A 24080-nucleotide genomic window follows, 5' to 3' on the forward strand; every position below is an offset into this window, starting at 1 on the left:
TTTGCTAACCTACTCTCCTTTCTCCCTCTCTTCCCTTCCCCCTCATCTTCTTTCTCTCAGCTCTCCACCCTCCTTCCCTCGCTATTCACCAGCCATTCCTCCTCCACTTGCTTGCTGCTGTGGCCTCCCTCCTATTTCCGTCTGTTACTTCCTGCCTTTGGGACCATGCTCCTCGCCCCACGGCTCCCCCTTTACCTTTTTGTTCGGACACCAGCTGACATTTTTCCATACCTTGATGAAGGGCTGAAGTACAAAATGCCAGTTATGCATCTTTATCTTCGCTACATCAAGAACACTGGTCTGCTGAGTTTCTCCAGTATTGTGTTTTTACACTCTCTGTTCTTGCTGCGGCCATCAGGAAAGAGGTCTAGGTGCCACAAGATTTATACCACCAGGTTCAGGAACAGTTGCTCCCCCTTCAACAGCAGACTCCTCAACGTCAGAGTAATTACATGACATCAGATCACGTCTATTACGGCCCCGTGGATTGACCTCTGATCCATTTCTCTGCAGCAACCGTTCCACACTGTGATGCAGCCGGACAGGACATTCTCAATAGAACTCTTAGTCCTGGCCCAAGCATTTCTTCTTGTTCTATAACTGGCTCAACTTTGTACCTGGACCTGTCCAGTTCAAGACCAAGCCAACATTACGGTTCTAATGCTGGCTAAACTTTGGTATCTAATAGGTCCTTCATCAAAGCTTGATGTTTTCCATAATTTACTTTGAGCATCAGGTACCACTGAAGCTTCTAGTGCCTGTGACCTGGCCTTATTAATAGCAATTTTTCTGTCCAGTTCCAGTTGCTTCTTTTGCTTTTTAAGATAATCTTCCTTCATTTTTAGCTGCTCCTCCTGCACTTCCTTTTCTTTTTGTCACTGCATCTCCTGTAGTTTTTCTGATAACTATTTATGAAGCAGAAACAGGCCATGTCGGCCTTTCGAGTCTGCACGGGTTCACTAGAACAACTCCACTAGCTCAAACCTCCCGCTCTCCACCCGCTCACCTCCATGTACACACCCAACCTTCTCTTAAATGACAAAAGGGACCCTGCCGCAACTATCTCATTCGGAAGATCATTCCATTCTGCCACCACTCGCTGAGTGAAAAAGACACCTCTAATATTTCTCCTAAAGTGTTGCCCCCTTACCCTTAACTCATGGCTTCTTGTTCCAACCTCCCCTGCCCTCAGGGGAAAGAGTCTGTTTATGTCTAGTTTATTTATTCCTTTCATAACTTTAAATTATCAAGTCCCATCTCAGTCGTCTACATTCCAATGAATAAAGTCCCAGTCTCCTTAATCCTTCTCCGTACTCTAGATGCTGTAAGCCAGGCAACATCCTTGTAAACCTCCTCTGCACCCTTTCCACCTTATCTATATCCTTTCTATAATTAGGAGACCAGAACTGAGCACAGTACTCCAAACCTGGCCTCACCAATGCCTTAAACAGCTGCAGCATCACCTCCCAGCTCCTATACTCTATACTATGATTTATGAAGACCAGCATACCATATGCCTTCTTAACCACCCTGCCTACATGGGAATCCACCTTCAGTGAACTCTGTACCATAACTTCCGGGTCCCTGTGCTCCTCTGCGTACCTCAAAGCAATGCCCTTAACTGTATATGTCCTATTCTGGTTATTTTTACCGAAATCCAACACCTCACACATGTCTACATTGAATTCCATCTGCCATCTTTCAGCCCACTCTTCCAAACAAGCCAAATCCTTCTGTAATCCAAGAAAATCTACCTCACTATCCACCACTCCCCCTATTTTCATATCATTCACATATTTGCTTACCCAGTTAACCTCTAAATCATTAATATAAATGATAAACAACAAGGGACCCAGCACCGATCCCTGAGGCACCCCGCTTGTCACAGGCTTCCAACCTGACATTCAGTTGTCCACCATGACTCTCTGCTGTCTATCTCCCAGCCACCTCTGAACCCATATCACAATCTCTCTACTAATTCATAGTGATTGAACCTTCCTTATTAATCTTCCCTGCGGAACCTTATCAAAAGCCTTATTAAATTCCAAATAGATTTCATCCACCGCTCTACCTTCATCCACCTTTTTTGTCACTTCCTCAAAAAACTCAACAAGGTTCGTCAAACATGACTTTCCTTTTACAAACCCATGCTAGGTGCCCCTAATCAATCCCTGCCTATCCAGATATGCATATATACTATCTCAAAGAATACCCTCCATAACCTTCCCCACCACTGAATTCAAACTTACTGGCCGATAATTACTTGGCCTATACCTACTGCCTTTTTTGAACAATGGAACAACATTTGCAACCCTCCAATCCTGTGGTACCATGCTCTCCTCCAGAGATCTTTGAAAAATCACTGTCAGTGCCCCCACTATTTGTTCCCTGACCTCCTTTCTTCTTCTTGTTGCGCTCCTCCTTATCTTCTAAGTTCAATTCAATCTGAAACATAGAAACATAGAAACATAGAAGATAGGAGCAGGAGTAGGTCATTCAACCCTTCGAGCCTGCTCCGCCATTCAACGAGATCATGGCTGATCTTAAAGTTCAGTACCCTGTCCCCGCCTTCTCTCCGTAACCCTTAATACCCTTATTCTGAAGAAATAGATCTAATTCCCTCTTAAATATATTTAATGAACCTGCCTCTACTGCCCTTTGTGGCAATGAATTCCACAGATTCGCCACCCTCTGGGTAAAGAAATTCCTCCTCATCTTGGTCCTAAATGGTTTGCCTATTATCCTCAAACCATGCCCCCGGGTTCTGGATTTTCCCATCCTTGGAAACATCCCATCTGCATCCATTCTGTCCAGTCCTGCCAGAATTTTATATGTCTCTATGAGATCCCCTCTCAATCTTCTAAACTCCAGCGAGTACAATCCCAATTTGCGCAATCTTTCCTCATAAGTCATTCCTGCCATTCCAGGTATCAGCCTGGTGAATCGCCTCTGCACTCCCTCCATTGCAAGAACATCCTTCCTTAGATAAGGTGACCAAAACTGCACAAAATACTCCAGGCAGCTGAAACTTTATATATATCTTTATATATATCCTCCCTCCATCTTGCTTGTAGATCTGCCTTGTTTCCCTTTGTATTTAATTGTTGCGTTTGCAATTCTTTTATTAGCTCTGTTACTTACATGTCCTCGACACACAGTTTCTTGGCAGCCATAGCTGCTGTCTCCTCCATAGTGTCATTCGTCGCACTGAGATATCAAACATGCACAACAATCTCTCCAAAACCAAAACAGTCCATCGGTCAAGCAGTTCCAATGCCCCAAACCATTTTCTAATCTTTAATAAACACAGAAGGCTTACCACTTCAAAAAATGGTTTTGATGGCTGTGTTTCTTCTTTTGAGCTGCTCTAAGTAGAGCCCAATCAATCCAGTCTTCTTCCAGATTCAATTTTCAACTTTTTGTTTGGTTTTTTTTCTCCTCTCTGTATCATGAAGTCAGTTGTTTACATTTGTTTATTTGTTTATATGTGCACATTACCTACAGTTTTTTTCCCATTACCAGTAAATGGTAATTCTGCCTTGCCGCAGGGAAAAAAAATCTCAGGGTTGTATATGATGTCATATATGTATCCTGACAATAAATCTGAAATCTGGATATCTTTACAAAACGTTGAACAGAAAATTAATTATTCTGCCCCCAACTCTTGAAAAGTAAGAAAATATTTGCTAAAGCAGATTCTATGTTGAGTGATTCAAAATATCCCATGCATTCTTTTGAATAAGAGCAACATTTGAATAAGTTAATGCTGGTGCCCTTGCCAATATCAATAACCCAAAATCAGGCTGCAGTGAGCACTGGGGCTATACAGTTTCAGGGACCCCAGTTCAACCCTGACTGCGGCTGCATTATGTAGAGTTTGCATCTTCTCTCTGTGACTGCATTGGCTCCTTCCCTGGGCTCAGGGTTCCTCCCCCCCACCCCCAGGCTGGTAGGTTAATCGCTTCTCTAAGCTGCCCCTAATTTAGGGTGGTGGCTGGAGAATCGGGCATAGTCGATGGAGAAAATGTGACAGGGAAATAGGTGGGGGAATGGAACTGATGGAAATGATGACAGCCAGTGTCAATGCACTTATTCACACCATGAGCTTCCTCTAGACAAATTGACCCACTGAATTTCTTACTTTAGAGCACTGTCTACAACTGATAATAGTATCACTGGTTGTGAACCCCTGAATGAGTGATGTAAATGATGCAAAAGTTGCTTTAGAAATGAAAATTATTCTTTATTTGTCTTTTACTGTGACCAACATCTGATAAGCAATCAACAACGACCCAAGCTAAAGTGGTGACAATGTACATTGTCAGACATATTTCTACCTTGCCACTGATAGGAATGTCAAATATTTTCCACAGTGCCATCTTCTTCCACACATTAAGATAAAGTCCCATTTTGGAGTCCAGTCACACTTTACCTTGACTCGTCGCACTTGAGCCTTCATCAGGTTGTGCTCATGCATCTGGGGAAGGGTTCCCCAGGGTAATCTTGTCTCTGATGAGTTATCTGACCCTTCCAATATTATAGTAAATACACAAAATATCTGGAGAAACACCGCATGTCCCACAGTGCCCACAGGAGGCAAAGACCAATAGCCAACATTTTGGGCCTGAGCCCTCCATTTCTTCTGTGAGAAACACATCATTATACTTTGATACATTCTGCAAAATCTTTCCTAAATATCTCTATTTGCTGAGATCTTCGGAAGCTCTGGTCTGGTAAGAGACATCATAAGAGCAGATTTGAAGAAATGGAATGACAGTTTTTACTGGAAGTAGGATTTCTGATGAAGTATCTTCAACCTGAAATATTATTTACAGATCCTGGTTGGCTTGTTGAGACTTCCCAGCAGTTTCTATTTTCATTCCAGATTTTGGTTTTCAATTTCTAGGAAAGGAGACCAGGGAAATGATCTGAGTGAGTTTAAAACTAAGAACGTTAGCTTGCAGGAACTTCCTAAGTTCAATAACATGCAGACTAATAAATGGGAGCTGTGGAGAACCCAAATGGTTAACCACCAATAGTGGATAGATCGCTGAACCTTTCTTCCAATGGTCTCTGTGGACACATCGGGATAGTTTTGTGAGGAACATTTGGATTGGTGTGCTTCGTGTCTTGGTACATAGTCTTGACAGACTGGGCACTCGCTGGCAAGTTCTTCTGCATCCTTGCCTAGACAAAGGCAAAAGGTCTTATCTTCATGTTATTACCTCAATGATTCTGATTGGTTTATTTTTCAAAATTTAGACATGCAGCAGGCTGACAGACCCATTTCGTCCCATGAGCCCGTGCCGCCCAACTGACTCTACACCCCCAATACCTTTTGAACAGCGGAAGGAAACCGGAGCCCCTTGGAGGAAATGTACGCAGACTCGAGGGGAATTGTACAAACTCCATACAGACAGTGATGGATTTGAGCCCTGGTTGCTGGCGCTGTAACAGTGTTGCGCCGACCGCTACATTGATCGTGTCGCCCTGATGCTAACCGTGCCACCGTTCTCTCTGGTGCTTTGGGTCCATTAGCGCGGATCCCTTTTGATGCAGCCCAACTTGTAGACAGCTCCTAAAGTTTGTGATGGATTGCTTTGTATTTTATCCAAATGTGTATTTGAATTAGACCAGCCTCAAATGCACGTATGATTACAGGGTTCTATTGTGCCAATCTTGTCATCTCCATCGTAGAGCTTCCAAATTATCCTTTAACTTTAGCTTGCAATGGTACAAGTCCAATAACTGCCTGTCTCATACTGTGATATCCAATATGCTCCAAATAAACCTTACAATTTCAAAGCACATAGTCATCAGTCACTAACGATACAAGGAAATCAAGTTTCCAATCTAAATTGTTCTCCTATTAGGAATAAGTTTATTCAGTTGAAGCACATGTAATGGCTATTTAATCTTTTCTGATGTCTGTAACAACAGAGAAGGATTTTTATTCTGAGCTCTCGTGTTTACAGACGGCCTTGGACTTGTCTGGCGTATACATTTAATTGCATCACTTCATTTTAAGCTTCACCTCAGTGCACCTTCGAAAATTATTAAATTATGTTGCGTGATAGATCTGATTTCATCCAAGGATGTCGGTTGTTATAATAAAGCACAGACAGTTCCAACAAGCCCTCAGACTCAATTATGTGGTTGTTCAGTTTGATATTTCGTGGACGTTTTGAAGGGGCGTTACTGTTGCTACAAGTTAACAAACCTGAGTGGAGAGGTCTGGGACTTACTGAAAGCAGCTGTTCTAGTGAGGGCTTTGATGGCTACACATCTGTGTTTTCCTCTATATTCTCTTTAAATCTTCACAAGCTGTAGTTCCAAAAAGCAGCTCTAAGTCCCCCATAATCAAGAACATGTGGACTTCATTGTTCCATGCTGTTCTCATGCAGTAGATTTCTTGTCTCTTCCCAAATAACTAAAGGTGACATAGTTTATTATCCTTGATGCATACTGTGTCAAGCAATCTAACAAAAGCTACAATTTTTTCCCTTCAGATTGCAAGATCACAAGAAACAGGCCAGTAGGCCCATCGAGTCTGTTCTGTTACTCGACTCTAAGCTGAATTATGCTCAAACCTAGTTCCAATTTCCATCCTTTTCCCCCATATCCCTTGATACTTTTACTAATAAGATACTTATCCATTTCCTGTTTAAATACTCCCTGTGATCCAGCCTCCACTGCTTTGTGCGGCTGTGAGTTCCACAGATCCACGACCCTCTGACTAAGGAAGTTCTTCCTCCTCTCTGTTTTAGTTGGATAACTTTTAATTTTAAGACTTTTACCCCTCGTCCTCGATTCACCCATTAAAGGAAACATTTACATTCACTCTGTCAAAACCTTTCAATATTTGATATGTCTCTATGAGTTCCCCCCTCATTCTCCTATACTTCAATGAATACAACCCAAGAGCTACCAAACATTCTCCACACTCCAGCCCCTGCATTCCAGGAATCATCCTGGTAAATCTCCTCTGCACCCTCTACGACAACATCACATCTTTTCTAAGATAGGGGGCCAAAAACTGTACATAGTACTCCAAATGGAACCACTGTTAATACTGTTTGTACGTGTATGGCTGGCCCACCTCTTGCTGATTGTACCTGTGGCTCCTCCCTCTTGATTCCCCTAATAAAGGTGGCAATGCCATAACCCCTCCCCCAGAACAAGCCTCGGGTCTCGGGTCAGCCACATGAGATGTGCCTTCTGTTTATGGTAATAAAAGCCTATCAGTCAGGAAACTTCTGGTCTTTGGATTTATTGATAGCGCATCACTTTTATTGCATTTTTTTTGGAGTGGACAAGTTGCTGAGACTAGAAATTGACCTGTGGTCACCAGAAGCATCCGACAAGTTCAAACTCTGACTACGCTGCTTCAACGTGTTTCTGCAGGCCTCCACCGTGATCGTCCAATCCGACACAGACAAGCTGCACTTACTGTTCTCACAGGTCGGGCACCATATTTACCCGATGGTCAGAGACTGCAGGTCATTCACCTGGCCCAGGTGAATGGAGTCTACGCCAGATACGTTCTAGCCACATCTAAATAGCACCCGAGGAATCCATCGATAATTACCTTCAGGACCTTTGAGACCTCAGATGGGCCTGCGGCTACAAGGCCGTATGAGCAGAAGTGTACACAGTGTAGCTGATCTGAGGTGCCTGTGTAGCGGGCATCAGATTGGATGACATTCGCCAGTAACTGCTAGAACAGGGTGAGCTGAAGCTGCAGAAAGCCATCAAAGTAGCTAAAACTCTGGAAGTAGCCCTCCGCAATATGGATTCTTTCTTGACTGATAACATGGCTGCACATGGGGAATGCGGGTGCCTTCATTTTGTGATGCAGAATCAAAGGCCGCCCACGTCCCAGCCTGTCTATGGCCACCACCACAGGCAAGCCCCCAAAGAGCTATTTCTACGGCCAGCAGAAGCACCCCAGGAAGCGCAGGATGTGGCCTTTTATGGCTGAGGGAAGAAGGGACACTACGCGAAGGTATACAAATCCAAGCAACCTTCTAACCCAGGCAGCACCACATGCGGGCAGTGGGGACCACTGCCATCTTGGATGACATCACTTCTGATAGACAACAGCAGCACTGCGTGGATGCCATGGGTCCACCATTTGGATGCTGCCATCTTGCCAGGCCACGAATCAGTACAGCAGATCAGACAGCAAGGCTACTCTGGCTTCAGTCACGTTCGACCAAAGCAGCCCTCATCAGCTCACCAGATCAATGATGGACATAAAGGTAAATGGATACAAGACGAGCTGTCTGTTCGAAAGCGGGAGCTTGGAGAGCTACAATTTGGGTGCAGTATTACTCCCTCGCAGTGAGACCAGTGAGTTACAGAGACACCATGATGTCTAAGTCCCACTCGGCAGAGATCCGTGGTAGCTGCGTAGTGACATTGACCATGCGTGGAGCAGAGCACAAAAATTAACGCTGCCATCCTGGTTGATATCCCCAGGGCCTGTCCTGCTCCAGAAGCATGTGAGAAGCCACAAGTCCAACCCATTACACCTATGTGGTGTACCTGGATGGACGTGAGGTCTCTGTGTCTATCCGGGACCTGGCACGCACAGAAACCTCCAGGACACTGGCCGACCAATCAGTACATCCACCCCCCCCCCCCCCCTATGATCATCTATCACATACCATGTCACCCTACCTCAGCCCCTGCCCCAACTGTCTCAGTTCAGTCACTAGACAGCCCATCCACCAACAATGACCAGACCATCCAGGAGTCAACAGCTAAGTCACAGCTGGCGCTACGACAGTCACAATGGCGGATAAGATCACCATTTTTGATGGGCATGAAACCCACTTCACCCCGCTGGACTTCTTTTTAAAAGAGGGGGGCGAATGCAGTGGAACCACTGTTAATACTGTTTGTCCATGTATGGCTGCCCCACCCTTTGCTGAATGTACCCGTGGTTCCTCCCCCTTGATTCCCCTGATAAAGAACAAGCTTGGGTCTTGGGTCAGCAACAGGGGATGTGCCTTCTGTATATAAAAAGCCTATCAGTCAGGTAACTCCTAATCTTTGGAGTTATTGATAATGCATCAAATTTATTTTCCTAAATATCTAATATAGTGAGAATGGTTCTTCTGCAGACTTATTTTTTTCCCCAGATTATTCAATTCTATTTGACATAAATATCCAGTACAATGAGAGAATTCTTCTACAAGCACACTAACAGGTTAACTCTAACGTTCATTAAATTGTGGAAGGGCATAATGATAACACTGTTTTGGAATTTATTCAGGATCCTGATGCAGTGTGGAGGAAGAAAATATCCTTAAGCCTATTGGATGCTTTCACACTCTTAAAGCCTTCTTGCCATGGGAGGAGGGAGAAGAAAATGGGCAGCAGGGGATGTAGATGAAGTGTCTGAGGAGATTCAGTAGGTCACTGAAGACTCTCGTAATCTACAGGTGTACCTTGGAGAGCATTCTGGCTGGTTGCATCACTGCCTGGTATGGAGGCAGGACAAGAATAAACTCCAGAGGGTTGTTAACCCGGCCTGCGACATCACAGGCACCAGACTTCACTCCATCGAGGGCATCTACATGAGGCGGTGTCTTAAAAAAGCAGCCTCTATCCTCAAAGACCCCCACTACCCAGGGCATGCTCTCTTCACTCTGCCACCATCGGGGAAAAAGGTGCAGGAGCCCAAAGACGAGCTCTCAGCGGCACAGGGACAGCTTCTTCGCTGCTGCCATCAGATTCCTGAATGATCAATGAAGCAAAGACGCTGCCTTACTTTTCATTCACTATTGTGTTTTTATGTAGTAATGTCGTAAGATAGTTATAATGTGAATGTCTGCCCTAAGATGATGCCGCGAAAACACCCAAATTTCATGACTGGTTCATGACAATAAATTCTGATTCTGAACTCCATTGGAGAGGAGGAAAGTTTTCATTATATTCTGGTTTGCTATATTTTGCTGCAGTTCCTACATTCTGTAACTTCCAATCTAGAGCAGGTCAGGTCCTATACCACACTGTGCTGCATCCTGCAGGTATACTTTCAATTGTATATCTGTGGAAGTTGTTGAGGGACGAGCCAGAATGCCAATATATTTGTAATATTTATTGGCTTGCAATCTATTTGGAAATTTTTAAAAAGTTGCCAAAGTGATTCTCTGTCAGATGTTTTTAAAGCTGCATTTTAAATTCAAAGTTATTCATGGAATCACATTTCACCGAAGTAATGTAATTGCGTATAATTGCTGGTTTTACAATGGGGACACAGGGAGTCTGTGGTCACTGGAACAAAAGCAGGTTGCCTCATGCGCTTGGTGTTCAAATTTACAGACAAGTGTTAATGTTCAAAATGTTCATCTTACCCTGAAAAGCAGTTCCCAAGCATCAGCGCAAAATACAACCAATGTGTTATCACCACTGAACATGGAGGAAGTTCCATATAACCATATAACCATATAACCATTTACAGCACAGAACAGGCCAGTTCGGCCCTACTAGTCCATGCCGTAACAAATCCCCACCCTCCTAGTCCCACTGACCAGCACCCGGTCCATACCCCTCCAGTCCTCTCCTATCCATGTAACTATCTAGTCTTTCCTTAACTGTAACCAATGATCCTGCCTCGACCATGTCTGTCGGAAGCTCATTCCACATCCCCACCACCCTTTGCGTAAAGAAATTTCCCCTCATGTTCCCCTTATAATTTTCCCCCTTCAATCTTAAACCATGCCCTCTAGTTTGAATCTCCCCCACTCTTAATTGAAAAATCCTATCCACGTTTACCCTGTCTGTCCCTTTTAAAATCTTAAATCCGTTTCTTTAAGACTGAAAATCTCCGAAAGAAAAAAATAGAGGCTGATACTAGTTCTGCAACCTGAAGACGTAAGTGGAAGGCAGCTGAAGATAATCAGAGCTACCAAGCATCCAAGTTATTTACTTGTAGCATCCACTTATATACAAGCAAACTGGCACCAAATTGCAGGTGATTAGTGAACCCCACCAGGTCTTCACGTCTTTGTTGATGTAGCCACATGAGAGCCTTGGATCTTCACACATCATTACCTGAACAGCAAGAAAGCAAATATTTGGTAACAGTTCAATTTTACAGTCCTTTCTGATACAGCAGGTAAATGCCTAATAGCCCATTATGTAAGAACCAATTCCCGGAGGCACATATTTAGTGGCTCCCTGCTTTATGATGGCAAAAAAAAACCCCTCAACCAGAGAGATTTTTCAGTAGCATCTGTTCACTATCCGCTTACACCTTGTCTAATTTTTAATTAGTTTCAGCTAAAGAAAGCCCTAATGCATAAGGGCTTATTAGAAATTTGTCCACTGTCAAACAGTATGTCAGTGCAACCAAATTTTCAGAAGCAGAGATCAAAGAGCACATTGCTCATTGAATTTGTACTGCAACTATATTGCACATTGAGTGCAGGCTAATTTCTCTCCAACAGGTTATTCTGTTTATGTTTCTTCATGTTGAAGTTCAACACAACTTTTAAATTTTAACCACTCTCCATTGAAGATCTTGCTCTGATTCCCCCATGGATTTATTCAAGTTTTTAAAAATCCTCCTGACTCTAGTCTTAGGTTCCACTTTTGCATTACATCTGTCCTCTACTTTAGAGAAAGAGTGAAAACGCAGCGCTGGAGAAACCCAACCGGTCAAACAGCGTGCATTATAGAGCAAAGGTGAAGATACATAATCAACGTTTCAGCCTCGAGCTTCATCAAGGCTTGGAAAAATTTAGGTTAGCGCCCGAACAAAAGGGTAGAAGGGGAGGGGTAGGGGGAGGAGCACGGTCCCAAAGGCAGGAGGTAATAAGTGGATAAGGGAGGGAGGGCACAGCAGCAGGCAGTGGGGAGGAGGGCACCTGCCGACATTTTTCCATTCCTTGATGAAGGGCTCAAGCCCGAAACATTGGTTATGTATCTTTGCTACATAAAGGACACTGTTTGACCTGCTGAGTTTCTCCAGCATTGTGTTTTTACTTCAACCACAGTGTCTGCAAACTTTTTTGTGTCTTCTTTCCATATTTTAGAGACCTTTGTTTGGTTTTCCCAAAACCTCTTTTATTTCTTGAGAGAAGAGAACAGGCTTTCAATTAAGTTTCTAATTTCTACTTTTACCCTTAGTTGCGCTCACTCAGCTCGCTCCCTGGAAGTGCACATGAAACGAGTTTACTTTCTACTTTAAATCAATTTTGATTCTTTGTTCGCTCTAACTCAGCAATTTCAATGTTTTGCTTATTTACCTATTTCCATATTAAATACTTACATGTCATTACTTACATGTCAATGAAGAAAGTAGGTTCAGTGGAGATAATTTGCAGAGGCTTCCATTCTCTTTCAAGCTTTGAAATCATACGTTAGTGCAACCTCCTCCATTCCACTTTTAGCATTAAAGCCATATTGTTCCTTCCTCACTGTCCCCTGCCCATTACTGATTTATTAACCAATAAAATTAATGGGCTTAACATTAACTACATGAAAAATAGGTGCTTTGAGGATGTGTGTGTGTAACTCCTTCTCTTTCTGAACACTTTGACCAATATCTCAAGGTGTGTCTTCCGAAGTGCATTAAACTCTGGAAACAAATAAAGAAGACAAGTTGGGTCCCAGTGCTAAGTACTGCCTGACTGACTGTGTGCTTTAAATCAATTTTGATTCTTCGGCGAGCAAGTTGCTCTATCTCAGCAGACAGTCAGTCAGGCAGTATTTAACTTAGACTCTAATAATTTGTCACTATCCGTCACACTTGGGGCTGGTCACAGCCATCATCGCTGCCCTCCCACAGTTCAAGGTTTTCTACTTTTCATAAAGGTTGGTTTGCTGCCTCAGGTGGAGTCAGTGGTGTCCTTTGCTCCCTTGGATGGAGTAGATTGGGTCTGGCCCTCCCTCTCTACACTGACCACCAGGGTGGGGTTAACACACTCTCTGTCTTCATTGACCACTGGGGTCAGGTTATCACCCCCTCTATCTTCACTGACCAACAAGGTGGGGTTATCACACTCTTTATCTTCACTGACCAGCAGGGTGGGTTTATCTCACTTTCTATCTTCACTGCTGACCTCAGCTTCCTTTTCTTTCACTTCATTTATGATCATGTATAGTGAAGTCCTTTGAGGCACTTCTGAAAGTGTTAACGACTCAAGATACCAGCATTAATGGCTATGATAGGAACCGGTCAGTGATAAAAGCACAATGCTGGAGAAACTCTGCAATATAAAGTACACTGTTTCACTTGCTAAGATAAAAATACATAACTGACATTTTGGGCTTGAACCCTTCATCGTGGTATGAGCAAAATATAGGCAGGCATCCAAACAAAATGTTAGGGGGAGGGGCAGAAGAAGGAGCACAGTCCCACAGGCAGGAGGATGGAGGTCATAACAATAAATGGGAGGAGAATGGCTTTGTGAATTGAGAGGGAAGTGAATGGACAGCAAAGGAAAAAAGACAGAGGGATGGGAAGAGAGGGAGAACGGGGAGTGGGCTAACAGAAACGGGGAGGAGGTGTGGTTGCAAATATGACACTTCCTGCAACTGCAGGGAAAGGAGCCAAATGAGAAGGGTTGAGGGGACCAGGGAGTCATGGGGGGTGGGGGTGGGGAAGAGTGGTCCCTATGGAAGGTGGAGTTGTGGGGAGAGGGGATCATGTTGTAGGTGACAGAAATTATGGTGGTTAATGTGTTGGATGCGAAGGCTGGTGGGGTTGGAAGTGAGGAGAAAGGGAATCCTATTTTTGTGGTGTCTGGGGCAGAGGGTGCCAAGGCAGATGAGCGGGAAGTGGAGATGCTGGCAAGGGCTGAGTTGATTATGGCAGAGGAGAAGCCATAATTTTGGAAGAAGGAGGACATCTCGGATACTCTGAACCAGACAACCTCAGCTTGGGAGCATGTACAAAAAAGTTGGAGGAATTGAGAGAAAGGAATAGAATCCTTGCAGGGGAATGGAGGTGAAGAATTGTGTGCAGTGGAGGTATTTGTAGAAGTTGGTAAGCTTGTAAAAAATGTCAGTGGAAACTTGTCTCCCAAGATGAAGGCAGAGAGAGGTCAAGAAAGGGGAGAGTGGGCTGGATATGGACCAACTGAGTCTGAGTGCCAGAGATAGACTAGGTGAATTTTCGTGATGGAGAAGTGAATTTGAGGTGGTTTTTACACCTGTCACTGATGTTTCATTGGACATTGGATTTAAGTGGGTTAGGACCACAGACAGGTTTCTAAAGGGACCTATTTACCTGAGGCTGAACTCCAGTCCTCCTGACCCAGAGAGTGATGACAAAGGCCCAGTTAACTGATGAAAATTCATGGGGATGTACAAGCTGAGGCTTGTAAGACTGGCATGAAGGAATGTAACTCCAATGTGTAAAGGCCATTCACTTAATGGCCATTGTTGAGTGGGAAGGACTAAGCAGTACAATAGATCGGGTAGTTGAGAATGTTTACAGCATGATTAATCAGGGAAGTAAGTTCAAGAGTCATGAGGTAATGTTGCAGCCCACTAGTGAGACCAACATGGAATGGTGTTCAGCTCTCATCATCTCATGACAGGAAGGATGTGGAAGCAAAGGACAGAGTGTAGAGGATTTACCAGGATGCTACCTGGATGTCGTATGATGCAAGGTTAGCAGAAATAGGGTTTCATTTGGAGTGAAGAGGGATGAGAGGTGACTTACTAGAGGTAAAAGCTAGTACTTGTTTCCTGGGGCGAGAGTAGCAAACACCAGAGGACATCTGTACAAGGTGATGGGAGGAATGTTTAGATGAGACGCAATTTCATTTTTACACAGAGAGTAGAGGTTGTCTGGAATGTGTCGCCAGGGGTGGTGGTGGAGGTAGGAACAATAGGGACATTTAAAGGACTTGGATGAAAGAAAAATAGGGGTTTATGGATTGGGGAGGGTTTAGATTAGTGGTTCTCAACCATTTTCTTTCCACTCACATACCACTTTAAGTATTCCCTATGCCAGAGGTGATTAAACATAGAAGATAGGAGCAGGAGTAGGTCATTCGACCCTTCGAGCCTGCTCCACCATTCAACGAGATCATGGCTGATCTTAAAGTTCAGTACCCCATCCCCGCCTTCTCTCCGTAACCTTTAATACCCTTATACTGAAGAAATAGATCAAATTCCCTCTTAAATATATTTAATGAACCTGCCTCTACTGCCCTCTGTGGCAATGAATTCCACAGATTCACCACCCTCTGGGTATAGAAATTCCTCCTCATCTCGGTCCTAAATGTTTTGCCTATTATCCTCAAACCATGGCCCTGGGTTCGGGATTTTCCCATCCTTGGAAACATCCCATCTGCATCCATTCTGTCCAGTCCTGCCAGAATTTTATATGTCTCTATGAGATCCCCTCTCAATCTTCTAAACTACAGCGAGTACAATCCCAATTTGCGCAATCTTTCCTCCTAAGTCATTCCTGCCATTCCAGGTATCAGCCTGGTGAGTCGCCTCTGCACTCCCTCCATTGCAAGAATATCCTTCCTTAGATAAGGTGACCAAAACTGCACACAATACTCCAGGTGGGGTCTCACCAAGGCCCTGTACAGTTGCAGTAAGGTATCCTTGTTCCTATACTCAAACCCTCTTGATATGAAGGCCAACATACCATTTGCCTTTTTAACCACCTGCTCTACCTGCATGCTCGCCTTCAGAGACTGATGTATAAGTACCCCTAGGTCTCTCTGCACTTCCCCATCTCTTAACCTATTGCCATTCAAATAGTAATCTGCCCTCCGGTTTGTATTACCAAAGTGGATAACCTCACATTTATCCACATTGTAGTGCATTTGCCATGTATCTGCCCAGTCCCTCAATTTATCCAAATCACACTGGAGCTTCCTGACCCCCTCTTCAGTGCACACAACCCCTCCTAGCTTAGTGTCATTAGTAATGGATTGCTTAAGGTGGTATGTGGGTGGAAAGAAAAAGTTTGAAAACCACCGTTTTAATTGTACCTAATCGATTCGTTATGTGCACGGTTTTAGAACTCCAAAGGAAATGGACCAATGACAATTTTCCTCAAGCAAAATATTTCGGTAACAATTGGGTCTAGAGCAGTGATTCTCAACCTTCCCTTCCCTCCTTAAGCAATCCCTTACTAATCACAGAGCACTGATGGCATAGGGATTGCTTAAAGTGGTATGTGAATGGAAAGAGAAAAGTTGAGAACCACTGGTTTAGATTGTTGAGTAGGCTTATATTAGTCGGCACAACATTGTGGGCTGAAAGGCCTGTACTGTGCTGTAATATTCTATACCTAAGTCCAAAGTTATTTCCCAGTTCTTGGTTTGTGGGTGATGACCTTTAAATGCTCATTTGCACTTTTTAAAACATGTGGTTAAACCTCCTGCAGTGAGCTCTAAAGATGGGTGGAATGAACTTTTTTTTCCCCTTAACTTCCTTTTGTTAATTAACATTCATGGTCATAGAGCCACACAGTGTGGAAACAGACCCTTCGGCCCAAATTGCCCATGCTGACCAAAATGTCCCACCTACTGTCACACCTGCCTGCATATGTCCCATAATCATGTATCTGTTCAATTATTTCTTATACATTGGAAAGTTCCTGCCTGAACCACTTCCTCCAGCAGCTTGTTCCAAACATTCAGCTCACTGTGTGTTAAACAAAGTTACTTCTCAGGTTCCTGTGAAATCATATTAAATAGCATACTGTGATATTACAGATCTATCACCAATGTATATAGTGTATATAGTTACAGTATCTAGACTGTGCTTACAGCGATGGGCTGAGAGCTAAGCTACGCCTACTGTCTGGGCCTTGAAGGGTTGCGTCCCTAGCCACGTCGGATCATTCCGGACTGGTCGGACACCTGTGAAGAGCTCCTGTCTTTTGCTAATAAAAGCCTTGGTTTGGATCAACAAGTCATTGCTTCTTTTGACGAGCTCTACATCAACTAAAGAAATAATTTCCTGCCAGCTTCCTTCATTACGATGAAAACAAATGCAGCCTTGTCTGCTGCTGCTCAAAGCCCTGGAAATATCCTCTTGCACCCTCTCAAGTACGCTGATACCAAGTATGTGATTGACAGGGTGTCTCCTTCTCTTGCGGCTGCAGGAATTGCCGCATGCGGCAACACCTTCTCCCTCACCGACTTTCAGGGCCCCAAACAGTCCTCCTAGTTCCCTTGTGAATCTGTGGGAGCCATCTAATGCATTCAATGCTCCCGTTGTGGCATTCTCTACATCAGAGAGACTGGACTCAGTCTGGGAGATCGTCCCTTCAATTTGTCCGCATCAACGATAGGAATCTACCAGAGGTCTACCATTTCAATTCTGCACCCCACTCCCATGCTTGTCCATGGCTTCATGCACTGTCAAACCAAGATCACCTGTAGATTGGAAGAGTAACATCTAATATTCCATCTGGGCACTCTCCCGCCAAATGCCATTAGCGTTGACTTCTGCCACTCCCCATTCTCCCTCTCTTCCCCATCCCTCTGCCTTCTTTCCTCCAGCTTTCAGCCCCTTCCCTCTCCTTTCACAGAGCCACCCCACCCCCCGCTTGCAGGTGTACCCTCTCTCCCTTATCCATTTATTACCCATGAGCCTGTGCTCTTCCTCCAACATTTTGCTCAGACCGTTTGCTCAAACCTGAAAAGTTGGTTATGTATCTTTATCTTTGTAATATAAAGGATGCATTTTGACCTGCTGAGTTTATCCATCATTGTGTTTTTACTTTCTAACGATAACCTGTTTGTGGGCAAATTGGACTTGGAAATGGGCATGAAGTAACCACTCCAGATTAGGATCAGAACTTTGTTTATTGTGCTGTCAAGAGCAAATGTACACGAAAAAAAAAATGCCTTACATTTAAAAAAAAGTAAACAAGCAAACTGCGGAACTGCAGTGCACTCCAAGTGCCACATACGCATCTATTTTAGAAATATTTTGCATTATTTTACATTAGCATAACAGTAACAGGACATAGTAGACAGCTACCTTGTTTCTCCCCTTCTCATTTTTATTTATTTTATAAAAAGCATCTTACACCAATGTCCTGCATCCTCGCTGATCTTTTCTCCTCACCAGAATACAACCACAATCACAAATTAAAAAAAAAACAAGCAGGGAACCACACCTGTTTTTTTTTTCCCCCCCAAAAAAACACTTTTCAACTTAAGTCTTTTGGTTTGGGGAAGCAACGAGCAATCGGACTTGACAGAACATTGATCTCTTTTGAGCCAGACAGGAACCGTCCAATTCCTGTGCACGAGGGATGGGGAAGGGTAGGGAGGGGAGGAGGGACAGCAGCTAAGAAAGATCTCAAAGGGGGGGGAGCCCACACAGATAGGAAAATCTCGACCCTTAAACCAGATCACCTTTCCATTCCTCCCGTACAAATAACGCAAAAAAAAAAACGTACATCTTGCAATGATCTAACTTTTCATTAATCTCCAGATTAATAAATTAGGGCAAACAATAAATTAGATTTTTTTTCAGCCTAAAGTTTAATAAGCTCTGAGCCCAAGTATCTACAACAATACTTGGAAATTCCACCACGAAACAAAAGTACAAATGTTTTCACATTAAAGCAAAATGAGTAATGGATTCCCTCGTGAAAGCACTTTAAAAAGGTTATTACACAAAAAGGGTTAATTAGTACAAAAGTGCCAAGACCTGTCAGTTTTTTTTTAATATATTTAGTAAGTTATAACCACTAAGAGGCTTACTACAAAGAAAAAGTCCAGCTTATCAATGCCAGTATTCCAGTAGTCCTTTTGACAGTAACTCTTTGGCAACAGGAAGCATATAATCTTTGTTCTCGTCTCTCCCTCCAGTTGTCCAGACATTCTGTGTTTGTGATGCCTTTGATGTCATCCGGAGATTTATTTCACAATTACCCATAATACAAATGGCACGGGAGAGAGTCCGACCTCTCCCATTGTCCCCCCCACCTACGGACAACATGGTGTTGTGAAGGAACACGGCAACTGACAGAGGTGGTCAGAAAGATCAGCTGTAAAGGCGGGGGGGGGGGGGGGGTTAAAGGAAGGGGGAAAAGATGGAGATGTTTAGGGACCAAGAGGTAGGACGTGACCTCCAGATGTTTGGGAGAAGAGAAAAGAAGCATTAGCAGAGGTTGTGTAAATGGTTAAGAGCTGGAAACAAGACCCGATCGAGGAGAGTGGAGCATGGAAGGGGGTGGGAGGAAGCAACTCGAGCAAGGATTTGGAAGATGATGGAGGAGCCACTTGGATGTTTGCTTGGAATTGGTTGCTCAAGACAATGGCAAGAATGTGGAGGAACAAAACCTGTTGAAGAGAGAACCTTTCACCAGGCCAGCCAGTGAATTGTGTGGGAAGTGAAGAAGCTGAACGCGAGGTGGGTTTCAGTAGATAAGCGAGGAACATGCATAGGAGGTGGAAGAAATGCGTGTTCTTGGAATGGTGAGCAAAGGAAGGTGAAAGAGGAGTGGGGGCGGATGGGTGTCAGGTAGACCTGGTTGAAAGGATAGCCCTGATCTTATTGGCCAAGCATGTCCCTTGCTTTGTATACGGTTTTGGAGATGAAAGAGGGAGTTAACAGGTGAAAGGAATTCAGATTTGCGGCAAAATTCCTGAAGCTGTGAGAGTCTCATCAGGGGAAGCTGAGACTTCAGATGATCCAATCAGGTCTGTGGCTACTTGCTCACAATTGAGGAAGCAGTTGCCAAAGGATATTTGCATAGTTGCGAGGATTAACCAAGGGACAAGGGCATCAAAAGGGAGGATGAATGAGTCAGGCTGTTTTAAATTTGGTCACCGTAATAAGGAAGGATTACCAAGAGATCTTGTGATTGAAGATCTCCTGGGAAGTAGTGACTGCAATAAGATGGGGTTCAGATGCAGCTTGAAGGTGAATATCACTGGTCCAAAGTCAATGTCTTCAACTTCAATGCAGTCAATTATAATGGTGTAAAGGTGGAGTTGCCTGAGGTGTTCTGGGAAAATAATTAATGTGACAGCCTGGCAGATGAACATGTATTAGAGCAGACAGACTGTAACACTCAATGGGAACTTATCACAATTCGAAAGATCACTTCCAGGACAATGCCACAATCTGTGGTTGACAAAACAAGGCAAAGATAATATTAAATTGAAACATAGGGCACACAGATTGCCAAGGGTTGGAGGTAGACCAATGTTTTTTAGGATCCAGCTGTGAAAGATGATAAAACTTGTGAGGGAAAAAACCTGAGTCTAATATCAAAACAAATAGTAAGAATTTCTCTGGACATATAGAGGAAAGTAGCTTGTGTGAGTGTGGAACCCTCAAAGAACAAATCTGCCAAATTAATAACAGGAGACAGAAATAGAAAATCAAATTTTTTTCCCGGAGTCTTTACCATGGATATTATTAACATACCAGAATGATCATCTGAACCAGTGGTTCTCAACCTTTTCCTTTCCACTCACATCCCACTTTAAGTATTCTCTATGCCATTGGTGCTCTGTTGATTAGTAAGGAATTGCTTTAGGTGGTACGTGGGTGGAAAGAACAAGTTTGAAAACCACTGTTTTAATCGTACCTAATTGACTCGTTATGTGCAGGGTTTCATAGCTCCAAAGGAAATGGGCCAATGACAATTTTTCTCAAGCAAAATATTCCAACAGCAATTTGGGATAGAGCAGTGGTTCCCAACCTTTTTTTCCCACTCAAATACCACCTTAAGCAATCCCTTACCAATCACAGGCCATCAATGGTATAAGGATTACTTAAGATGATATGTGTGTGGAAAGAAACAGTTTGAAAGCCATGATCTAAACTAACAGGGAGGGATTTGTAGTGGTACATCCATTAGGGATAAAATGCTATGGAATCTCAAGAGCTAAAGGCTGACAACTCACCAGGACCCGACAGCCTGCACCCAAGAGTGTTAAAAGTGGCTGCAGAGATAATAGATCCATTGGGTTGAACTATTTTCAAAATTTGCTGAGTTCTGAAAGGTTACTAGGGGATTGGAAGACCAGCCAACATGTCTCCCAGGAGGAAGACAGGAGGCAGTGAACTATAGGCCAGTTAGTTTAACATCTGAAATTGCCAGCATGCTAGAGTCAAGGATCGAAGAGGAAATAACTAATCAACTGGATATGATCAAACCTAGTCAACCTGGTTTTAGGAAAGGTAAACCATGTTTGACAAATTCACTCAAATTCTTTGAGGATATGAGAGCTGAAATGTGTAGATGCAGTGTATTTAGATTTCCAAAAGGCATTTGACAATGTGTCACAATAGAGGCTGGCACATAAATTAAAAGACCAAGGTATTGGAGGAAAGTGTTAGCATGGACCGAAAGCTATCTGTCCCTTAGAAAACAAAGAGCTGGAATAAATAGCTGGATTGGATGGGACTAAGTACTTCAGGGTTCGGTTCTTGGGCCTCAATTCATTAACAACCAGGAGGGAACAAAACAGAAGATTGCAAGTTCGCCAATAGTACAAAAATAGGCAGTAAAGAAGATATTCTGATTTTGTAAAAGGATACAGAGAGTGGGAGCGAGACTGAAAATCTGGCACGGGTGGGGAGTGGATGTTTAGGTCATGCAGGGATAAAAAGGCAATTATGTAAATAACGAGAGACTGCAAACGAGTGAAGTTCAGCGGAATCGTGGTATTCTAGGGCATGAGTCACCAAAAGATAAAGGTCCAACTGATGACATTTTGGCCTTTTTTGTGAAAATGTGGAATAGGAGGTTTTGTTTCACTTGTGCAGGTGTTCGTGAGGCCATAACTGGAATCTGTGCACAATTTTGGTAGCCTTACTTAATAAAAGATATACTTGGAGACAGTTCAAAGGAGACTCTGGTTACAAAGGCTAAACTATTTGGATCAGTATTCCTTGGGAGTTTCGAAGGGGTGACCTCATTTAAACATACATGATCTTTAGTGGGCTTGACAGGGTACATGTTGAAATGTTTCTGCTGGTGGAAGAGTCACAAACCAGAGAACAAAGCTACAAAGTAAGAGGACAGACTTTTAAAATTGAAGAGGGCAGAAATTTCTTCTCTCAGTGGATAGTGAATTTCTGGAATTCCCTGCCCCCAGATATTAATGTAAGAGTGCCAGTTCTGGGGAGTTGAGGATGGCTTACATCAGCCCTGATCACATTGAATGAGGGGAAAGGTTTGTTGGGCCTGGTTGCCTGTTTCCTTGCATTTCAGGGAGAGCTGGGAGAGGGAATGAACCAATTAACAACAGCAGAAAGATCCTGGTGATCCCTACGGTGGAGAATGAAGGATCAAAGATTTCGTTGGGGGTGGGGGGGGCACGTAGGTGCAAGAGTTTTTACCAGCACGGATGAAAGGAAATGGGGCTGAATAAAGTTATGGCAATGAGAGTGGAGATGGGGGAAAGAATGCCACGAATGTGGCGAGGGAGGGAGTTAAAGAGGGCATCAAACAAAGCAGGGAGTGAAGAAGGTGAGTCACTCGGTGCTGATCTCGCAACCTGGGGCAATATCATTCAGTCCTTTCATCGGTGTTGCCGTTTCCTTCCCAGTCTTCCCAGCCTATTGCTCCTGCTCGGGGAGAGAGTGGATCAGTGGTCTATGCCTGAGTGCCATTACTCATAGGGGCTTGGAAAATAACCCTTTGATCCCAAAGCACCATAGCAGCCAGCAGAGCCTGCCTCCACAATCCCAAGCGCGTCTGCTACCCTGTAAAGAAATCGATCAGACAGGTCTGCTTGACTGACAACCTGCCCACTACCCCAACCCTGCATCCCCCATCCTGTTTAGCAAAAAGCCAACTGTACTGCTCCCCCCAACCCCAAACACTCCATCTAAGAGGCACCAACTGAAGTAGGACCTTGGGACTGTGGATGAACCATACCAATCCTCATCGAGCTGACAAGACATTCTCACCCGAAGAAGACAGTCTGGAGGCTTTCAGGAGGATCTGGAAGATGGGAGACATTTTGACACACTTCCGGAGGGAAGAACAAAAAGGGAGAGAGGCCAATTGTAAGACGCTCAGTTCACAGTGGGAATTGGAAGCCACGGTGCCCAGGGCGTTAGGCCCCCAATGTTAACTTGCAACAGGGATCGGATAATAGGCTGACACAAGAAAGCTACAATGGGTGGACAAAAGAAAAAGGTCAAGGTTGGCAAGCACTGGTTCTGTATTATGGATAACCGTGAGACCCATTGTACGATCTTTAAAGCCCTTTGTAGGCTGAAATCAGAAACAGTGAGAGTTATGCTGAGGGCATCAGCAGAAAGGCACAAAATCTTAGGCATAATGAGATGCTTTTTCCTTCCTCGAGTCCTGTGAGCCACCAAGCACTAAAATGGAATGCCTGTTAAGCTAAATTTTTTTTTAAAACTGGATAAAATCTCTCTAGGATATAAATACATTAAACAGGAAAACATAGAAAATTATATATATGTACAAATACTTTTGTTTTAGCATAATATATATTAACATAAATATTCCTATAATGCTAATGTTTCACAAAGCATAATTTCCTTTTTCTCAGTTTCAAAAAAGGTGCTTGAGTAATATATAATTACGAAGCTTCCCATCACGGAAGCAGTCTCTAGTCTGCATACCAGTAAGTACAAAAACCCCAGTCTCTTTTCTCTTTCAATATCAAGCAGGAACTCTGTCCAACCAAACGTCTTCCATTTTCACCTTCAGAAACTCATAGAAGGCCACCAGAGAGCCCCTGGGAGCTACGTCGGAAAAGCCTGCTGTGGTTGTTTTCATCTCTGGTAGTATCTTTACACGATCCAGTGCTAATATCATACAAAACACAAAAAAAAAGGTTTAGGCCGCAGCCTGGCGCTGTCCTTGCCAACCAACTGGCCATAAAAGCAGCACAACGTACACCTTATTTATGATTCAGTTGACCCACCCTTAACATCTGCCATCGTCTAATAAACAATGATCAAAAAAAATCTTGTTATCTTAAGTTTCCATGTGTACAGAAAACATTGCCCCTATGGCAGCCCGGGTCTATGTTGATTCTCTTAAATAGTTTGTACTTGTGGCATACTCTAGGACATTCATATCAAGGGCTCTTTCTCTCTAATCTCAGTGGGTTAAGCATTGTCAATAAGAG

At 43.6% G+C, this 24080-nt stretch overlaps 1 protein-coding gene and 1 long non-coding RNA gene across 3 annotated transcripts in view; one reads left to right on the plus strand and one right to left on the minus strand.

Annotated features, from left to right (window-relative positions):
- LOC138760383 (uncharacterized) overlaps positions 1 to 7253 on the plus strand; it is a 73267-nt gene extending 66014 nt beyond the window's left edge. For both annotated transcript variants that reach the window (XR_011355575.1, XR_011355576.1), the window contains one exon: positions 5263 to 7253. This is a non-coding gene — a long non-coding RNA (uncharacterized lncRNA). The remainder of the gene's footprint in view (positions 1 to 5262) is intronic.
- A 10529-nt stretch (positions 7254 to 17782) lies between these two features.
- crim1 (cysteine rich transmembrane BMP regulator 1 (chordin-like)) overlaps positions 17783 to 24080 on the minus strand; it is a 287206-nt gene continuing 280908 nt past the window's right edge. The window contains exon 18 of the mRNA XM_069930938.1: positions 17783 to 23754. Coding sequence (XP_069787039.1) covers positions 23740 to 23754 — 15 coding nt within the window. The 3' untranslated portion in view covers positions 17783 to 23739. The remainder of the gene's footprint in view (positions 23755 to 24080) is intronic.

The sequence above is a fragment of the Narcine bancroftii genome, chromosome 4 (assembly GCF_036971445.1).
Source record: "Narcine bancroftii isolate sNarBan1 chromosome 4, sNarBan1.hap1, whole genome shotgun sequence".
Classification (NCBI taxonomy): Eukaryota; Metazoa; Chordata; class Chondrichthyes; order Torpediniformes; family Narcinidae; genus Narcine; species Narcine bancroftii.